Below are 18,745 nucleotides of genomic sequence, written 5' to 3' on the forward strand. Positions count from 1 at the left end.
TCTTGACCTCTATGACATTACAGACATTTAGCAGACACTCTTATTCAGAGTGACGTACAAGAAGTTCAACAATAATTATTACTTAATCCGCATGTATTTGAAGTGGGAGGAAACCCACACAGACACGGGGAGAACACGCAAACTCCACACAGAAAGGCTCCTGTCGGCTGTGAGGTTCGAACCTGGAACCATCTTGCTGCAAGGCGAAAGTGCTAACCACTACACCACCATTTTAAAATTGTTGGTGTCTAAACAAAATTATACGCTCCCCAAACGTCTGCTAAAACCCTCCCCTCAATCAAAAGGTAGGGGTAAAAGGGATTGTTAACTTCAGATTCACATAAAATGTCTAACATTTGAAGGTGCAGTTTTACAATGTGAGACAGGTTAATTCAACAAAAAATATAAAAGAAATTAAATCGGTTGTTTGACCAACACGAGTCAGTATTTGTTTGACTTCCTTTGTATTAGCTTGGAACACCAGGATTCTGAAAGTTTTGCCCATTCTTCTGGGTGAAGACTTTATTCATCACACGCTTGTGAAATTCCTCTCTGCATTTAACCCATCTGAAGCAGTGGGCAGCCATGCTAACGGTGCCCACGAAGCAGTTGGGAATTAGGTGCCTCGCTCAAGGACACCTCAGCCCAAGGCCGTCCTATATTAACCTAACCACGTGTCTTTGGACTGTGGGGGAAACCGGAGTACCCGGAGGAAATCCACACAGGCACAGGGAGAACATGCAAAATCCGCATAGAAAGGCCCTCGCCGGCCGCTGGGCTTGAACCCAGAACGTTCGCGCTGAGGCGACAGAGCTAACTAGGGATGTTAACCGATGACCGTTTGACCGATGATTGACCGAATCAACGTCAACCGGTTAATTTTTTTTTGGTTGTCGGTTAAAAAAAATCAATCGTTTTGAAGCTGCTGACTTTGGAGCGGAGAACCTGGAATTCTGTGTTGTAAACGCTTGGGGCATGCCATGCGGTGTAAAGACGACAGCTGACAAATCAGAAACACCCATTCAGTCATGTCCCGCCCTCCCACCCCAGTTGAAGACAGCTGACACTCGGCGAAAGAAAAGTGATTTTCGGAGTGGGGTATTTTGTAGACCACAGTATTTTCTATTTCAACTTGTTTAAACCTGTTAACTTGTTAGCCTATGTATTTCCAAGAACAACTGTTTTTTGTGTGACCCTTGACAGAAGTTGACTGTATTTGTGAAAAATAAAGTATCAGGCTAGACTTTTTAGCTTACAAATTACTATTCTGTTTTTTTTTTTTTTTAAATTATTATTAGAAGGCACATGGAGTTTAGTCCTGCCTTGGCCAGTGCATTCTGAAAGTATGTTTCGGTCTGTAGCCAACAATGCATGTTATTGCAGATCATCTCTCTCCACACAAACTAAAGGCGCAGATGCCGACTTTTGGAGGGAAGGGGAGAGAACGAAATGACAGCGGTGTCTGGAGGGGGAGTGACAAACGCAGCTTTTGTCTGTGAGCCAAGTCGGTGACGGCTTCAGAGCAACTTCAATACCACGCAGTAATGGCGTGTTGATATTGGTAACGGCGTTATAACGATTGTAGCTAATTAATTAGATTACCCGGCGTTATAACAGCCTTTATTTTAACGCCGTTATTCCCATCACTGAATGTTATGTACTTCTTCTAGCACTTGACTTTATGTTCAACGCCATCATGGCCAACTGAAACTGTCTCTAAGCTGCAGCCATTTGTCCTCCGCTCCAATACAAACCCCTCGACATCAGTGCCGCGTTTGACTAAATGTTTCGCGCTGTAGAAAAGGTAATGTGAGTGGAGGGCAGCGACTGGGACTGAATGCGCGGATGCTCGCGGTTAGATTTAGAATAGATTCTAATAATTCCAATTCTAGAATTTTAAACTCATAGGTTAATCGACTTTAACCGGCTAATGAGGCTCGGTGGTCGGTCAAGATTTTTTTTAGTTTTCGCCATCCCTAGTGCTAACCACTAGACCACCCAAGCATTTTCAGACTAGATAGAGATTATTTAATGAACGGCAATTTTCAAATGTTGGTTTTTGTTGGTTTGTGGTCTGAGCTTTGACTTTCAGGTTCTTGGTTTTTAATCACTCGATTATAGCTGATGTTATATGTGTAATGTCATTGTCCTGTTGAAAGGTGAACCTCTGCTCCAGTCTCTAGTACGCCAAGGTTTCTTCTAGAATTGGCCCCGTATTTTGCTTCATCCATAATGCCTTCAACCCTAATCGGCTTCCCAGGTGATGAAAAACATTCCCACAACATGATGCTATGACCACCATGCTTCAGCGTAGGGATGGTGTTCACAGCTTTGTGGTGAATTTGGGCTATGATCTGGAAAAACTAATACATGCCTTCATCTCTAGTAGGGTTGATTACTGCAATGGCCTTTTCACAGGCCTGCCAAAAAAGACCATCAAACGACTTCAGCTGGTTCAAAATGCAGCGGCGAGGGTTCTCACACGAACAAAAAGAAGAGAGCACATTATTCCAATTCTAAGGTCCCTTCACTGGCTTCCAGTAAGCTACAGAATTGACTTTAAAGCATTGCTGCTGGTATACAAATCTCTAAATGGTACAGGGCCCAATTACCTCTCTGATATGTTGCAGTGGCCTAACCCAATCAGATCTACCAGATCGCAGCAGAAAAATTTACTGGTAAAACCTGTTGTTAAAACAAAGTGTGGTGAAGCAGCTTTTAGCTGCTATGCAGTACAGCTATGGAACCAACTCCCAGAGGACATCAAAAATGCTCCTGCTGTTGGCAGCTTCAAATCTAGATTAAAGACCAAGCTGTTCTCAGATGCTTTCTGCTAACTGATAAATATCATCATCTTTACATGTTTTAAACTTTACTTAACTTTTACAGTCTCTGCATGTTTTAAACTTTACTTAACTTTTATTCTATTTTATTCTGCTGTTTTTTACTGAACTTTTACTTCATTTTATTATTTTATTTCTACTATTGTTTAATTCTTATTTTTTTTTCTCTCTTCTTCCCCGTTTATTTTATGTAATTTTATTTTCTATTGTTTACTGTTTTGCTTTTACCTCTGTAAAGCACATTGAACTGCCACTGTGTATGAAATGCGCTATATAAATAAACTTGCCTTGCCTTGCCTATGGTCATTGTCCTGTGAACAAGGTTTCACATCTGAGATGTGGAGTTCTCCAACTTTGTCAGAGTTACTCTTCGCCATTTGGTTGCTTTTCTGTTGCCTACTTTAGCCAGTTACAGACTTTTGGTGGAGTTGCAATTATGACATTTTTCTTTCCATTTTTTAAAAAAAGTGGATTTCATGGTGCAGTGTGTCTTATTGGAAGTTTGGTAGCATTTGAAATGGCCCTAAAATACTAGAAGAACACCAACATCTCTTCCTTATTCTCCTGCAGTGGGATGGTGCAATTCGCTTGTGGGAGCACAGACACAGTCACCTGCTGGACAAAGAGAGAGAACGAGTGAGTGATTGGAGGCCAGACGAGAAGCTAGAGGAGAAATGAAGTGGCCGAGAGGTGTGTGTGTGTGTGTGTGTGTGTGTGAGAGAGATTCTGAAATTATATAGGTAATGTTTTTCTGCTGGCCAAAAAAAATAAATAAACCTGCACAGAAAAAAAAAAACCCCACCCAGGGCAACACACAAGCTCAGTGATGTTTATTACACACACACACACTATAGATCTTTGTTCTTTATTTTGAAGCTTCACGTTTTCAGATATTGTTTAAACATGCTCCGATGGTAAAGATGGTCACAGATCACATACAGTAATCATAGTGATAAAAGTAATAATGATGATAATGTTATTGCGTTTCGTGTATGAGAGAACACAGCTTTAAAAAAATCTAACGATGTTCAAACTGACAGCTGTGTTAAAGCTGAATATTATAAAACATTGTAATAGTGTTAATGTTGATTTAAAAGGGATTATTATTTTGGAGTGTAATGTGGAAGATTGAAGATTAGAAGAGAGTGTGTGTGTGTGTGTGTGTGTGAGAAAGAGAGAGAGAGAGAGAATGAGAACGTTCATGAAATTTGTTCCTGCAGTTCTCCAGAGTGCGTTTGTAAATTATGAGCAAAGTTAATTAAAATCCTTTTTCAGTCTTGAGTCTGATAGTTTCTGAGCTCGTGATGTGTCCGTATGTGTTTGTACAAAATCAGTTTCATTTAATACTTTTCAGATCATGTCTAACTTATAGCCGTATAAGCTCCTCTTCACACTCCGACAAAATCGCAGTCATGCCCTTCGGCTGGCACCAAAGTGTGCTAAAGAAGAAAGCGAGGCCCGTGTCAAAATGGCTGCTACAGTGGTTTATATCTCTACAGGTGCTTCTTTTCCTCACATTTATAAATAAGTGTGTCGTACAGGGCTGGGAACAATAAAGCATGTCTAAGATGAATAAGTTTAGTTCGCTGAAGTGTTTTTTAAACAGCTTTTTATTATTGTCAGTTTTGCATTACAGAGCAAAATTAAAAAGGGGTTATAAAGCTACTTTTTAATCACCATTTACATACTGTAGGTACACACAGTCCCTTTTAAAACTACAGATCCCACCAACAAACTTCCGCGATGACCTATGTCATGCCTGGGCGGGATTACCTACGTCACTTCCTCCATGACTCTATAAGTGACCCGGAAACTTCCAACTCGGTCTCTTTGGCTCTGTGAACCAAGCGGTAACAGACAAAAAGAGGCACTCTCTCCGGACCATCCGAAATCACAACTTCTGCCTGGCAAGAAAGATGATTTTAGCGCACTTTCATTTACCATTGGCCACGGTAAAACTACTTGAGTTGCACTCTCTCTCTCTCGGTTGAGTTATAACCGGTTTTATTTGTATTATAAGTAACGTTACGACTGCTGCCCAAAGCAGTTTAATTAAAGGTTAGAAGCGACCGGATTCCTTCTGACTAAATCGCTGTGCACATTGTTTGATCAGAGACTTTTCTTCACGAACGACAAAGCATCGGACCAAGAAATTCTCTGCACTTTCACGAAAGCAACTCGCGTGCTCCTGTGGACTCCAGAAATTTCGGAACATTTCTGCATCCTACACAGAGGCAAAATACTGGAAAGTAAGACTGGCATTTTGGGCAAAACTAGTCTTAGGAATTAGCTTTATGAAGTGGTGTGAATTTAAACTCAGGAACTGTTTCATTGTGCATACTGATCTTGTGTTCTACATTGCTGTCTCAGTTGTTTAATAGATAGGTTGTTGCATGCTCTATCCTTTCTAACACCTTAATTTCATTATTACACATATTTTGACCTCATCAAGATTTCAGTGAATTTGGTAATGTTATAAGCTAGTGGGTTAGCTGCCACGGCTAATTTCTTTGTTTCAGAACATGAAGTGGATTGTCACCCTCCCCCAACACACACACAAACACACCTTAGATAACATTCTTTTGTCTTAGCTAGCAATCAAGGCTAGTCCTTTGTTCGGGCCATGAGGCCACACACACGCGCTCCCATATACACACATAACTCACTGTTTGCTGCTGACCATTTGAATGTATTCAACTGCTATTACTCAATTTTTTATCATTGTTATAATAAACTCAATTATTGTGAAACTGTGTGTTTATTTGTTGCTCCTATATACTTGAAGTCACCCAATCTCAAAAGACCTCCAAATTGCCTTCAATGTACTATTGGCTGTAATGTTTATCTACTACGGTAAGTGATATATATTATAATAATTTGGAATATACCATAATGTAGCTGTTTGGTAATTTATTATTAAACACCAAAATTAATGGTATGATTCAATGAGACTGATTCAATGAGATTGATCACTTAAGACCAATAGCACCCTACAATACTGTAAATAATCCATTTAAATGAAACGGAGGGAAAATGTAGATTAACATCCAGTCTACTGCTTGTTACTGATTGATAGTAACCAGTGAGTTGATGAGCATTGTTGCTGACAATTGATGACACCATAACAAAATAATCCCTTGTCATATTTATTCAAATAACTTCAACTTTACGTTATACAGTTTAAATACTGTATAGAAAATGAGAAAGGGGAAAAAAATCCAGAAGCCATCCATAAATACTAAACTATCGGTTTAGAGCGTACTAAATGACCTAATGCTAAATACTCAATACATGACTTAATGCTAAGGCCTACTGTCTAGTGTAACTAATATTTATAATTTATTATTCCTCTCTCCAGTGGATTTACTGTGTGTCACCGTGTTAAATGAGTGCACACTTCCTGTTACCATAAAGCATTAATCCACACAAATGCAGGGAGGTTAGACAGGGTGTTTACGTATGTGGGTGTGTAAAAAAAAAAAAAAAACCTCACCAAGAACTACTTTTATGATGTACAGTTTACATAGATAAATGCTGAGAGAAGAAACAGCAGGCAGTAAATGTATACAGTGAGAAGAAAATTATTCAGACACGTGTATCACTGTTTAACTTGTACTTATAAATATGAACAAATATATATGTATTCCTAACCATAAAAAAGGACGTTAAAAAAACAAACAACTGAATTCTAATATCACATTTTTTCACTGTCATGAAAAACATATTATCGTCTAATTAAAAAAAAAACTGATCAGGGAAGTGATGTTTAGGATTTAATATCTCCAGAAATATTATTCCAAGCCACTAGAAATTTGGTAGACATAAACATAAACTTGTTTTGTATCTGACTACATGCTCAGAAGGCCATTTATTTTCTTATTGGGTCCTCAAAATGGGAAAAAAATTGTATATTAGGGGTTTCGAGACCCCACTTGAACAGACACACATTCTAAAGGTCACGGTTTGTGGGTAACGCTAACCGTCCACGAAATATCTTTAAAAAGACTTGAAAAAGACCTCAAGTCTGAGACAATCTCACATCTAAAGACAAGGTGTCCTTAGTCAGGGAGTTTTTAGTCACAGACTATGATGTTAGAAAGACTAGGGATCTTAGAGTCACTATTTGCAAGACTGCAACTACAGTGGTGCTTGAAAGTTTGTGAACCCTTTAGACTTGTCTATATTTCTGCATAAATATGACCTAAAACAACAACAGATTTTCACACAAGTCCTAAAAGTAGATAAAGAGAACCCAGTTAAACAAATGAGACAAAAATATTATACTTGGTTATTTATTTATTGAGGAAAATGATCCAATATTACATATCTGTGAGTGGCAAAAGTATGCGAACCTCTAGGATTAGCAGTTAATTTGAAGGTGAAATTAGAGTCAGGTGTTTTCAATCAATGGAATGACAGTCAGGTGTGAGTGGGCACCCTGTTTTATTTAAAGAACAGGGATCTATCAAAGTCTGATCTTCACAACACATGTTTGTGGAAGTGCATCATGGCATGAACGGGAGATTTCTGAGGACCTCAGAAAAAGCGTTGTTGATGCTCATCAAGCTGGAAAAGGTTACAAAACCATCTCTAAAGAGTTTGGACTCCACCAATCCACAGTCAGACAGATTGTGTACAAATGAAGGAAATTCAAGACCATTGTTACCCTCCCCAGGAGTGGTCGACCAACAAGGATCACTCCAAGAGCAAGGCGTGTAATAGCCGGCGAGGTCACAAAGGACCCCAGGGTAACTTCTAAGCAACTGATGGCCTCTCTCACATTGGCTAATGTTCATGAGTCCACCATCAGGAGAACACTGAACAACAATGGTGTGCATGGCAGGGTTGTAAGGAGAAAGCCACTGCTGTCCAAAAAAAACCATTGCTGCTCGTCTGCAGTTTGCTAAAGATCACGTGGACAAGCCAGAAGGCTATTGGAAAAATGTTTTGTGGATGGATGAGATCAAAATAGAAGTTTTTGGTTTAAATGAGAAGCATTTTGTTTGGAGAAAGGAAAACACTGCATTCCAGCAAAAGAACCTTATCCCATCTGTGAAACATGGTGGTGGTAGTATCATGGTTTGGGCCTGTTTTGCTGCATCTGGGCCAGGACGGCTTGCCATCATTGATGGAACAATGAATTCTGAATTCATCTCATTAACTCTAGCCGCTTTATCCTTCTACAGGGTTGCAGGCAAGCTGGAGCCTATCCCAGCTGACTACGGGCGAAAGGCGGGGTACACCCTGGACAAGTCGCCAGGTCATCACAGGGCTGACACATAGACACAGACAACCATTCACACTCACATTCACACCTACGGTCAATTTAGAGTCACCAGTTAACCTAACCTGCATGTCTTTGGACTGTGGGAGAAACCGGAGCACCCGGAGGAAACCCACGCAGACACGGGGAGAACATGCAAACTCCACACAGAAAGGCCCTGACCGGCCACGGGCTGGAACCTGGACCTTCTTGCTGTGAGGCGACAGCGCTAACCACTACACCACCGTGCCGCCCTGAATTCTGAATTATACCAGCAAATTCTGAAGGAAAATGTCAGGACATCTGTCCATGAACTGAATCTCAAGAGAAGGTGGGTCATGCAGCAAGACAACGACCCTAAGCACACAAGTCGTTCTACCAAAGAATGGTTAAAGAAGAATAAAGTTAATGTTTTGGAATGGCCAAGTCAAAGGCCTGACCTTAATCCAATCAAAATGTTGTGGAAGGACCTGAAGCGAGCAGTTCATGTGAGGAAACCCACCAACATCCCAGAGTTGAAGCTGTTCTGTATGGAGGAATGGGCTAAAATTCCCCCAAGCCGGTGTGCAGGACTGATCAACAGTTACTGGAAACGTTTAGTTGCAGTTATTGCTGCACAAGGGGGTCACACCAGATACTGAAAGCAAAGGTTCACATACTTTTGCCACTCACAGATATGTAATATTGGATCATTTTCCTCAATAAATAAATGACCAAGTATAATATTTTTGTCTCATTTGTTTAACTGGGTTCTCTTTATCAACTTTAAGGACTTGTGTGAAAATCTGATGATGTTTTAGGTCATATTTATGCAGAAATATAGAAAATTCTAAAGGGTTTACAAATGTTCAAGCACCATTGTATTTATAAGGACAAAGTCAAAAGACGTGTCCATTTGGATCTCATTTATGCACTGAAAGTATAATAAATAAAAGTGTCTGGATACTTATTTCCCTTCACTGTAAATAGATAAATACTACTATTATTGACAATCTGACCTGTCCTTTTCATGCTAAATGCTCAATATATCACTTGACACTAGTATAGTTTATGGTTTTAATGTAAAGTTCTACCAGTAGATGCTTATTTTATTGTAAAATACATCTGACATTTCAAGAAGCTCTACACCAGCATCAGTATGCCGAGTCTGGCTTCCTGACCCCCAGAGCTTGCATCAGAGGAACCCATTGGGATTTGTTTAATTTTGCAGTAGTCATGGACTGGAAATTGTCAGGTCCATCGTGCTCATCTGCCTCCGTCGTGATTTCCATTTTCTGTATGATGAGTTTCAACAACATGTTTTGTTTCTCCAAGTCTGAAGAAATCTGCTTCAGCCTTCAGGGCAAAAAAAAAGTATCAGCAAATACATTAATAGGTAATTCAACATCATTATTAACTAATACAGTGCGTTCCTATGGACTGTAAAAAAAAAAAGTAATACATAGAGGAGTGGAATGAATAAGTCAATAACCGAGGTAATATTGAGTGTCGAGAGGATTTTGTGAAGCTGGGGTTAGACTCAATAGTGGGAGGGGTTGGTTAAATGTGGGATGAATGGGTTATTTTAGATGATGCAAGAGGGATTGGGATGTGAGGGAGGGGCTTGGGATAAATGGGGGAGTGCGGTAAGTGAAGAGGGATAGGGTCTGGGGAGGGGGTTAGTGGGATGAATAAAGAGGCATCAGGTGTTTGAGGGAGCGGATTGAGATGAATAGGGAATTGGGATTAGTGAGGGGGAGATTGGAATAAGTGAAAAGGGAAAGGATCTGTAAGGGAGTGAAAGTGATTTATATAGGTAGCGGTTTGAGTGAATGACGTTGATGTCCATAACGTCACAGCAGGAAGTCTATCGGTCTCATCGCCATTTCCGCTATACTAAAACACAGAGCTGACTGCAACTCCGATCCTCCATTTTGAGCTAATTTATCGCCATGCCACATAGATGTGTTGCTGGTGGGTGCAGCAACATGACAGAAGGTGGATTTACATTGCATTCATGACCCAAGAATGTTCAAACTGCAATGATTTGGACGCGTTTTGCGAGAAGTTCATGGGCACGTTGGGCGGCTGTGAAGTGGTCTCTCCTCTGCTCTACACATTTTACTGAAGACTCGTACGAGACCTCTGATCTGTTGAGGAGCGTTGGCTATAAGCCCATATTGAAAGAGAAAGAAAACAAGAAAAGGAAAGTTTTTATTTTATTTTATTAAAGTAAGTTCAGTTGCACCAGTCCTCCTGGAGTGTGAGCCGAGGGTTGTTGGTAAAACCCGGGATGGAACCGGACGGGACATATCGCTCGGGCAGTGACCTCCCTGCTGTTGTTGCTAAAACCAGTGACGTCCTGTTCTGTCCCGGGTTTTAGTAATTGCCTGAGCAGTAATGGCGGAGTACACAGTATGGAGAAAATGGAGAATGAGCGAAGCAGCCGTCTGATTTCTAAACTGGATATTGCTGCCATCTCGCCCTTACGTGGAAGAAGTGAATGAATGGAGAACTGAATGAACAACTGAATGTCAGATTGTTTCAAAACAATCGGCCACAAGATCGGCCTTCAAGAAGTGAGAACACAGACGGGTAAGCTCCGACTCTCATTTGGATACAAAACAACAAAAACAACACGTTGTTTACCTGCATTTAGATTAATCCATGTAACTTGTATTGTGTGTTTAAGTTCCCGGTATAAGATTATTTAATTTGCTTCAGAATGTGATTGTCTCAGTTCATCTGATTATTTAATTAGCCTTTTACATTTTATCAGTGAAAATGCATGCATGTACATGTATGCTGCATAAGTTATAACACCTAACCTGTTTTAATGAGAGTCAACTCACAATCAGTGAAGTCAAATCAGTCTTAGTTGAGCAAGTCGGTAACGGTATTTCTTACTTTCACCATAAATTTTTATTTACATGACTTTGGTCTATAGCTGTAAAAGGCCTCTGCCTTAAAACCGGTTCCCGCTGTGATGTCACGCACTCAGGGCTGGCTGGCTCAGCAGGGCAGCTCCAATGCCAACTTTGCGGTTGATTTTAACTGTCAAATATATATTTTTTAAATTCCCATTTATGCAGCATACGTACAAGAGTCAAGGATGGAGATACTATCCACTCAGAAATTTATTTAAAAATAAAGGTTCTGCGTATCTGCTTTAAGGTGATGACATTTAGGGGAAAAGCAGTCCCTGGTCCTAGAGAGAGAGATGAAGAGAGTACCTGTGATCCCTCTCAGAGAGACTGATTGAAGGCAAGATGTGATGTCTGATTGGCTCCTGTATATTTGGTGTGTGTGTGTGAGGGGAATTTTGTGCATTTTATTTGTCATCAAATTACCCTTAAAAATAAAATGAGAACGATTGGGTCTTACTCAGCTGCTATCATCTTCAACAAGATAAAAGCAGTCTCACTTGCATTTCTGCTTCATCAGTTCTGTCTCCAATGGACTTGAGTGTGTCATCTGTGTGTTTAAACGAGTGCGCACTTCACCTATCGTAGGAGTGATCCCAAAGAACTGCTCCATTCTTCCCTGTACATAAAGCATTCCATAAAAATGTAGACAAACGTACACAAGCTATATAGGGTATTTACATAAAAGCACTTGACATTTATATGGGTAAAAAGTGGATTGTTTTTATTCACTGTGCAGAAATGTCATGCACTATAGCATATAGTTGTCACATAGTCCTTTAAGGCATATTTCTATTTATACTTTTTGGGTAATATGTGCAACAAAAATCAGTTATTTTATTTTTATAATTATAATACATGGGGCCAAATTACTCAATTCTGATTGGTCAATCAAGGAGGGCTTTTTTCCTTTACACGGGGCTGTATTTCTGAAATGCTATTGGCTAGTTTGTTGCTTGGTTACGCTTACAAAAATTAGCAAATTTTGTCAACAAAATGGCTGACTCTGCTGACTCAGCAATGCCGCGTTTCGCTATATTTGACGAAGAAATGATAAACCAATTGAAAGCTGCAAGCGAAAATGAAAATACCAAAAAAGTACGAATTTTTGGCTTTCTGTGTTTAAGAAGTGGGCCGCAGAAAGACAAATAAACGACTCTCTAGTGGCATATGAACGCTGTGAGTTAGACAAGGTGCTATCGCAGTTTTATGCAGAAGTGAGGAAGGAAAATGGGGAAAACCACTTTCAAAATCCTCATGTCGTGTCGCTGTGTCATGATGAAAGACGCTTTAGAAACTGATTCAAATGTGCAAGATAGTCTCGCGCCCTGATTGGTTCAGAAAACGTGAATGACAAATGTTGTGAACTTGAATGGCTTCCGAAGTATGAATTTGGCCCGATATATTATAAACAAGTAATCGTATGGGGCCGAGTAAAACTAAGGATCAATTTCACTCATGATTTCAAAGTTTTGAAATGCGACTCGGGCAATTTTCAAAACTTCGAAATCACTCGTGAAATTAATCCTTAATTTTGCTCGGCCCCTTACCATTACCTATACTAATTTATCTGTTAATTATTGTAATATGTATGTAAACTTCAATTAATATCCCCAAAGTAATGCAGTATTTTTTAAAAATATGGTGGACATCTCAGATTATAACATTCTGAACATTTAAAAAAATATATACCATAGATTAATTTGCAAATTTATTCGCACTTTTTTTGATACTAGCATGGTAATACAGACAGATTTATTTATTTATTTTTATTCCTGCAAACACCTCAATGCAACAACAGAGAAGTAAAATTTATTTAAACCAATTTATATATAGAGAGTTTGACCCATATACAACCCTAATTCTAAAAAAGTTAGAACACTGTGTAAACTGTAAATAAAAATGTGATAATTTGCAAATCATGGAAACCCTATATTTCATTAAAAATAGTACAAAGACAACATATCAAATGTTGAAACTGAGAAATTTTATTGTATTTTGAAAAATATATGCTCAATTTGAATTTGATGTCAGCAAAAAGTTTCAAAAAAGTTGGGACAGGGGCATGTTTACCACTGTGTTGCATCACCTCTACTTTTAACTCTGTAAACATTTGGGAACTGAGGAGAGCAATTGCTGTAGTTCTGAAAGAAAAAAATTGTCCCATTCTTGCCTGATATACAATTTCAGTTGCTCAACAGTTCGGGTCTCCTTTGTTGTATTTTGCGCTTCATAATGCGCCAAATGTTTTAAATGGGAGACAGGTCTGCACTGCAGGCAGGCCAGTTTAGCACTCAGACTCTTTTACTACGGAGTCATGCAGTTTTAATATGTGTAGAAAGCCATTTGGCATCGCCTTGCTGAAAGAAAGAAGGCCTTCCCTGAAAAAGATTTTGTCTGGATGGCAGCATGTTGCTCTGAAATGTGTATATATCATTCAGCATTAATGATGCCTTCCCAGATGTACAAGCTACCCATGTCATGTGCACTAATGCACCTTCATACCATCACAGATGCTGGCTTTTGAACTGTGCACTGATAACAAGCCGGATGGTCCCTCTCCTCTTTAGCCTGGAGGACGTGGTGTCCATGATTTCTAAAAAGAATTTCTATTTTTGATTCATCAGACCTCGGGACAATTTTCCACTTCGCCTCAGTCCATTGTAAAAGAGCTCGGGCCCAGAGAAGGTGGCGGTGTTTCTGGATATTGTTTATATCTGGTTTTAACTTGCATTTGTGGATGCAGTAATAAACTGTTTTCATAGACGATGGTTTTCTGAAGTGTTCCTGAGCCCATACAGTGATTTCCACTACAGACATGTGTCTGCAAATTTACATTGAGGAACGTTATTCTTAAATTGTTGCACTGTTTGCCCACGCAGTCTTTCACAGAGCGGTGAACCCCTCCCCATCTTTACTTCTGAGAGACTCCACCTCTCTGGGATGCTCTTTTTATACCCAATCATATTACTGACCTGTTGCCAATTAACCAAATTAGTTTTTTTTTATCATTACACAACTTTTTCAGTCTTTTGCTGACCCGTCCCAACTTTTCTGAAACTTGTTGCTGATATCAAATTCAAAATGAGCATATATTTTTCAAAAAACGATTAAATTTCCGTTTCAACATTTGATGTGTTGTCTTTGTACTATTTTCAATGAAATATAGGTTTCCATGATTTGCAAATCATCACATTTTGTTTTTATTTATGTTTTACACAGTGTCCCAACTTTTTTGGAATTGGGGTTGTATTATATACTGTGCTTTCTGTGTTAATCTAAGATGTGCTACTCCAGGAGTTCCGGCAGCATTGGGAAGCTACACTACACTACACTACACTACTGTTGGCTTGGTGCTAATATGAATGACATGAATGATATACATGATGATGTTACTGACCCGAAACTTGGCACACTTCTTGTTTGGATAGACAGTAATACTATGCTTGTCCACTCTCTTCATCAACCAATATGGCAGTTTCTCTTCCAGATTAGTATGAAGATTAATCTGTGTAAGAATAAATGACACATTTAATGAACGGAAAAGTGCTAGCATCTATAATGTATATGCTAAATATATAATTCATTTTTGCAACACCTGCATGGCAATCCTCTTCAACGCGGCGTTCCTTTGAACCTCAGCGATGTCCCCAACCGCCAAACCAATCTGAGCCATGAGCAAATAAGTACAAATAATTACAACTTTTTTTGTAATATGCTGCAATTTGCATTTACTTAAAGACAAAAATGCTTACAACAATGCAACAGTTCATAGTAAAGGATTTTCTGGCAGGTGTTATTATAATATCATAAACTTAGCCCAATAATGATGTTATGGCGCAAGGCAGGAACCCCCAGTGGATGAGACACCAGTCCATCGCAGTTCACTACATACTACTCATTCCCACTTAGCAAAACTACCTATTGGCATGCAAAGCAAGCAAAAATTGTCCAGCTTTTTTTTATCCTTCATTTCTCTCTTTTTTTTGGCAGTGCACTATCTTGCTAAGTTTCCCCTATGTCGTCACTAGCATTAAAGTATCCAACATACACAAGCTGACACATAACTTATATGCTAAAAAGAAGAGGACAGACAACCTAACCTTGAGGAATATGACTCAGTTTCATACAGGATGTCAAAATGAATTGGATGCACCAATAAATTTTGATTTCATACCATCAAGTTCATGAGAAGGATTGGCATGAAGAGGATGAAGACCACAAAAACGAAGTAGGTGATTAAAGGAAAAGCCAGACGTCCCTGATTGTATGAGTCTAGAAATGAATTCTCATAATTCAGCTCTCCAACCATCATTACAAACGTCTGTGCCAACGACAGACCAACAGAGTTGAATTCAGCCTGATGAAAAAGAAAATAAATAAAAATACTCAGTCACTTTAACTGTCCTGGAGGTGGGCGTGGAAATAAGATACAGAGGGAAAGGATGAGCCACTGACAAACTGACATCATCTCTATTCCCTGAACATCATCTTGGTGATAAAAAGCTTCTTAGTCAAAAATTGTTCAGGTTCGTTAGAGACACATATGGATAGGTTCAATTTCATGTTGGGAAAATACAGCATTTTAAATAAAATAATATAGAATCAATCATGAAACAGATGGAAATAATATCAATTACAACATACTCGATGAAGCATCAGTGCATGGAAGGACAATCCAAATGCCAGCAACAGGAAGATGAAAAGTTTGAGGACAGACATGAATGTCCTTGCAATTTCTCCAAGCATTACAACATAAATACCAAAGTGCTCAAACCTGTTAGGAAGTAAGAAACACATTTTAACACACTGGCACAAGAATACACTCTATTTGCTTCCAGGAAATATGGTGTCAATCCGACCTCCAAATAGGAAAAAGAAAAGAATTCCTAGTATTTGCTTTAGAACAATCAATATACAGATATGCTAGTTTGTTCAGTTTTTCCAGCACACTGTTTTAAGGACATAAATATACAACCCTGATTCCAAAAAAGTTGGGACAAAGTACAAATTGTGAATAAAAATGGAATGCAATAATTTACAAATCTCTAAAACTGATATTGTATTCACAATAGAACATAGACAACATATCAAATGTCGAAAGTGAGACCTTTTGAAATTTCATGCCAAATATTGGCTCATTTGAAATTTCATGACAGCAACACATCTCAAAAAAGTTAGGACAGGGGCAATAAGAGGCTGGAAAAGTTAAAGGTACAAAAAAGGAACAGCTGGAGGACCAAATTGCAACTCATTAGGTCAATTGGCAATAGGTCATTAACATGACTGGGTATAAAAAGAGCATCTTGGAGTGGCAGCGGCTCTCAGAAGTAAAGATGGGAAGAGGCTCACCAATCCCCCTAATTCTGCGCCGACAAATAGTGGAGCAATATCAGAAAGGAGTTCGACAGTGTAAAATTGCAAAGAGTTTGAACATATCATCTACAGTGCATAATATCATCAAAAGATTCAGAGAATCTGGAAGAATCTCTGTGCGTAAGGGTCAAGGCTGGAAAACCATACTGGGTGCCCGTGATCTTCGGGCCCTTAGACGGCACTGCATCACATACAGGCATGCTTCTGTATTGGAAATCACAAAATAGGCTCAGGAATATTTTCAGAGAACATTATCTGTGAACACAATTCACCGTGCCATCCGCCGTTGCCAGCTAAAACTCTATAGTTCAAAGAAGAAGCCGTATCTAAACATGATCCAGAAGCGCAGACGTCTTCTCTGGGCCAAGGCTCATTTAAAATGGACTGTGGCAAAGTGGAAAACTGTTCTGTGGTCAGACGAATCAAAATTTGACGTTCTTTATGGAAATCAGGGATGCCGTGTCATTCGGACTAAAGAGGAGAAGGACGACCCAAGTTATCAGCGCTCAGTTCAGAAGCCTGCATCTCTGATGGTATGGGGTTGCATTAGTGCGTGTGGCATGGGCAGCTTACACATCTGGAAAGACACCATCAATGCTGAAAGGTATATCCAGGTTCTAGAGCAACATATGCTCCCATCCAGACGACGTCTCTTTCAGGGAAGACCTTGCATTTTCCAACATGACAATGCCAAACCACATACAGTACTGCATCAATTACAGTATCATGGCTGTGTAGAAGAAGGGTCCGGGTACTGAACTGGCCAGCCTGCAGTCCAGATCTTTCACTCATAGAAAACATTTGGCGCATCATAAAACGGAAGATACGACAAAAAAGACCTAAGACAGTTGAGCAACTAGAATCCTGCATTAGACAAGAATGGGTTAACATTCCTATCCCTAAACATGAGCAACTTGTCTCCTCAGTCCCCAGACGTTTACAGACTGTTGTAAAGAGAAAAGGGGATGTCTCACAGTGGTAAACATGGCCTTGTCCCAACTTTTTTGAGATGTGTTGTTGTCATGAAATTTAAAATCACCTAATTTTTCCCTTTAAATGATACATTTTCTCAGTTTAAGCATTTGATATGTCATCTATGTTCTATTCTGAATAAAATATGGAATTTTGAAACTTCCACATCATTGAATTCCGTTTTTATTTACAATTTGTACTTTGTCCCAACTTTTTTGGAATCGGGGTTGTATGTCACTCATCACAATTAGCTGGCCAGCTTGTTGGTGGATAAAAATGACATAACTTTCAACTTCCAAGGGAAATGTAGCATAACATTAGTGTAAAGGGTGGGGTTATAAACAAATACAATACTTAACTCTCAATTCACAGAATTGTTGCTAGTTTCACATGGCTATTTTACCTCTGGAAGTAAAGAAGAAAGTTGATCCAGGCATATAAAATTGCCAAAGCTCCAGCCTGCCAATGAAAGTTCCCTTCCACACCAAAGATCATTGGGGTAACGAAAGCAAGAGAGAAAATGGCTGCTGCCCAGTCTAATAGGTTTGAGGTGTCCAAAAAGTAATTCATTTGCTTTTGGGACAAAGTGAGTACAAACAGACATGAATAAATAAATTGATATTTTACTGTATGTATCTAAACAATTTCTTCCCTATTGCTGCACAATTTTACTTCCTTTATAAGGCCCATAATGACTGTAGCGCCTTTGTCTGTTTGAATGTCTGGCAGACTGTCTGCCAAATTCAGTTGGAAAATCAAATGTTGCCAGTATACACCAATCAGCAATAACATAATGAACACTGACAGGTTGTTAGGGTTTTGCTGGGATTCAAACCCAGGTCGCTGGCGTGATAATCCAGCAAACCCCCACTAGGCCGATGACTCAAGTGCAGAGGCGTGAGGCGAAAGTAGAGTATCAAAAAACAGTTTATTTACACCAGGGGTGTCCAAACTGATCCATAAAGGGCCGTGTGGCTGCAGGTTTTCATTCCAGCCATGCAGCAGCACACCTGATTTGGCTCATTCAATCAACTGAACTGTCTTCACACAGTCAAATACTTGCAGCCACACCCACCCTTGATTAAAGGGTGGGTGTGTCAGTTGATTGAATAAGCCAAATTAGGTGTGCTGCTGCATGGCTGGAATGAAAACCTACAGCCACACGGCCCTTTATGGATCAGTTTGGACACCCCTGATTTACACTATATACAGTCCAAAGGAAAAAAACAAAAGGATAATCCAAAAGCTCAGAAGATGTAAAAAAAACCAAAAATATCCAAAGGGTCAAAGTCCAAAATCCAACTAAGAAAAGAAGAGGCAAAAAGTCAAACACTCAGAAGATCAAAAGGTCAAAACAAAATCCACAAAGTCCAAAAGAAAGAAGCAAA

The 18,745-nt window shown here is 39.4% G+C and overlaps 2 protein-coding genes across 2 annotated transcripts in view; one reads left to right on the plus strand and one right to left on the minus strand.

Annotated features, from left to right (window-relative positions):
* Positions 1–4,124, plus strand: part of dcaf11 (ddb1 and cul4 associated factor 11) — a 31,209-nt gene extending 27,085 nt beyond the window's left edge. Inside the window, exon 15 of the mRNA XM_060899956.1 lies at positions 3,414–4,124. Coding sequence (XP_060755939.1) covers positions 3,414–3,521 — 108 coding nt within the window. The 3' untranslated portion in view covers positions 3,522–4,124. The remainder of the gene's footprint in view (positions 1–3,413) is intronic.
* A 388-nt stretch (positions 4,125–4,512) lies between these two features.
* trpa1b (transient receptor potential cation channel, subfamily A, member 1b) overlaps positions 4,513–18,745 on the minus strand; it is a 60,797-nt gene continuing 46,564 nt past the window's right edge. Inside the window, exons 21-28 of the mRNA XM_060900580.1 lie at positions 17,761–17,930; positions 15,657–15,786; positions 15,187–15,369; positions 14,608–14,676; positions 14,410–14,517; positions 11,510–11,628; positions 9,257–9,441; positions 4,513–4,571 (exon numbers count right to left, since the gene is read on the minus strand). Coding sequence (XP_060756563.1) covers positions 4,513–4,571; positions 9,257–9,441; positions 11,510–11,628; positions 14,410–14,517; positions 14,608–14,676; positions 15,187–15,369; positions 15,657–15,786; positions 17,761–17,930 — 1,023 coding nt within the window. The remainder of the gene's footprint in view (positions 4,572–9,256; positions 9,442–11,509; positions 11,629–14,409; positions 14,518–14,607; positions 14,677–15,186; positions 15,370–15,656; positions 15,787–17,760; positions 17,931–18,745) is intronic.

Source organism: Neoarius graeffei, chromosome 19 (assembly GCF_027579695.1).
Source record: "Neoarius graeffei isolate fNeoGra1 chromosome 19, fNeoGra1.pri, whole genome shotgun sequence".
Lineage (NCBI taxonomy): Eukaryota > Metazoa > Chordata > Actinopteri > Siluriformes > Ariidae > Neoarius > Neoarius graeffei.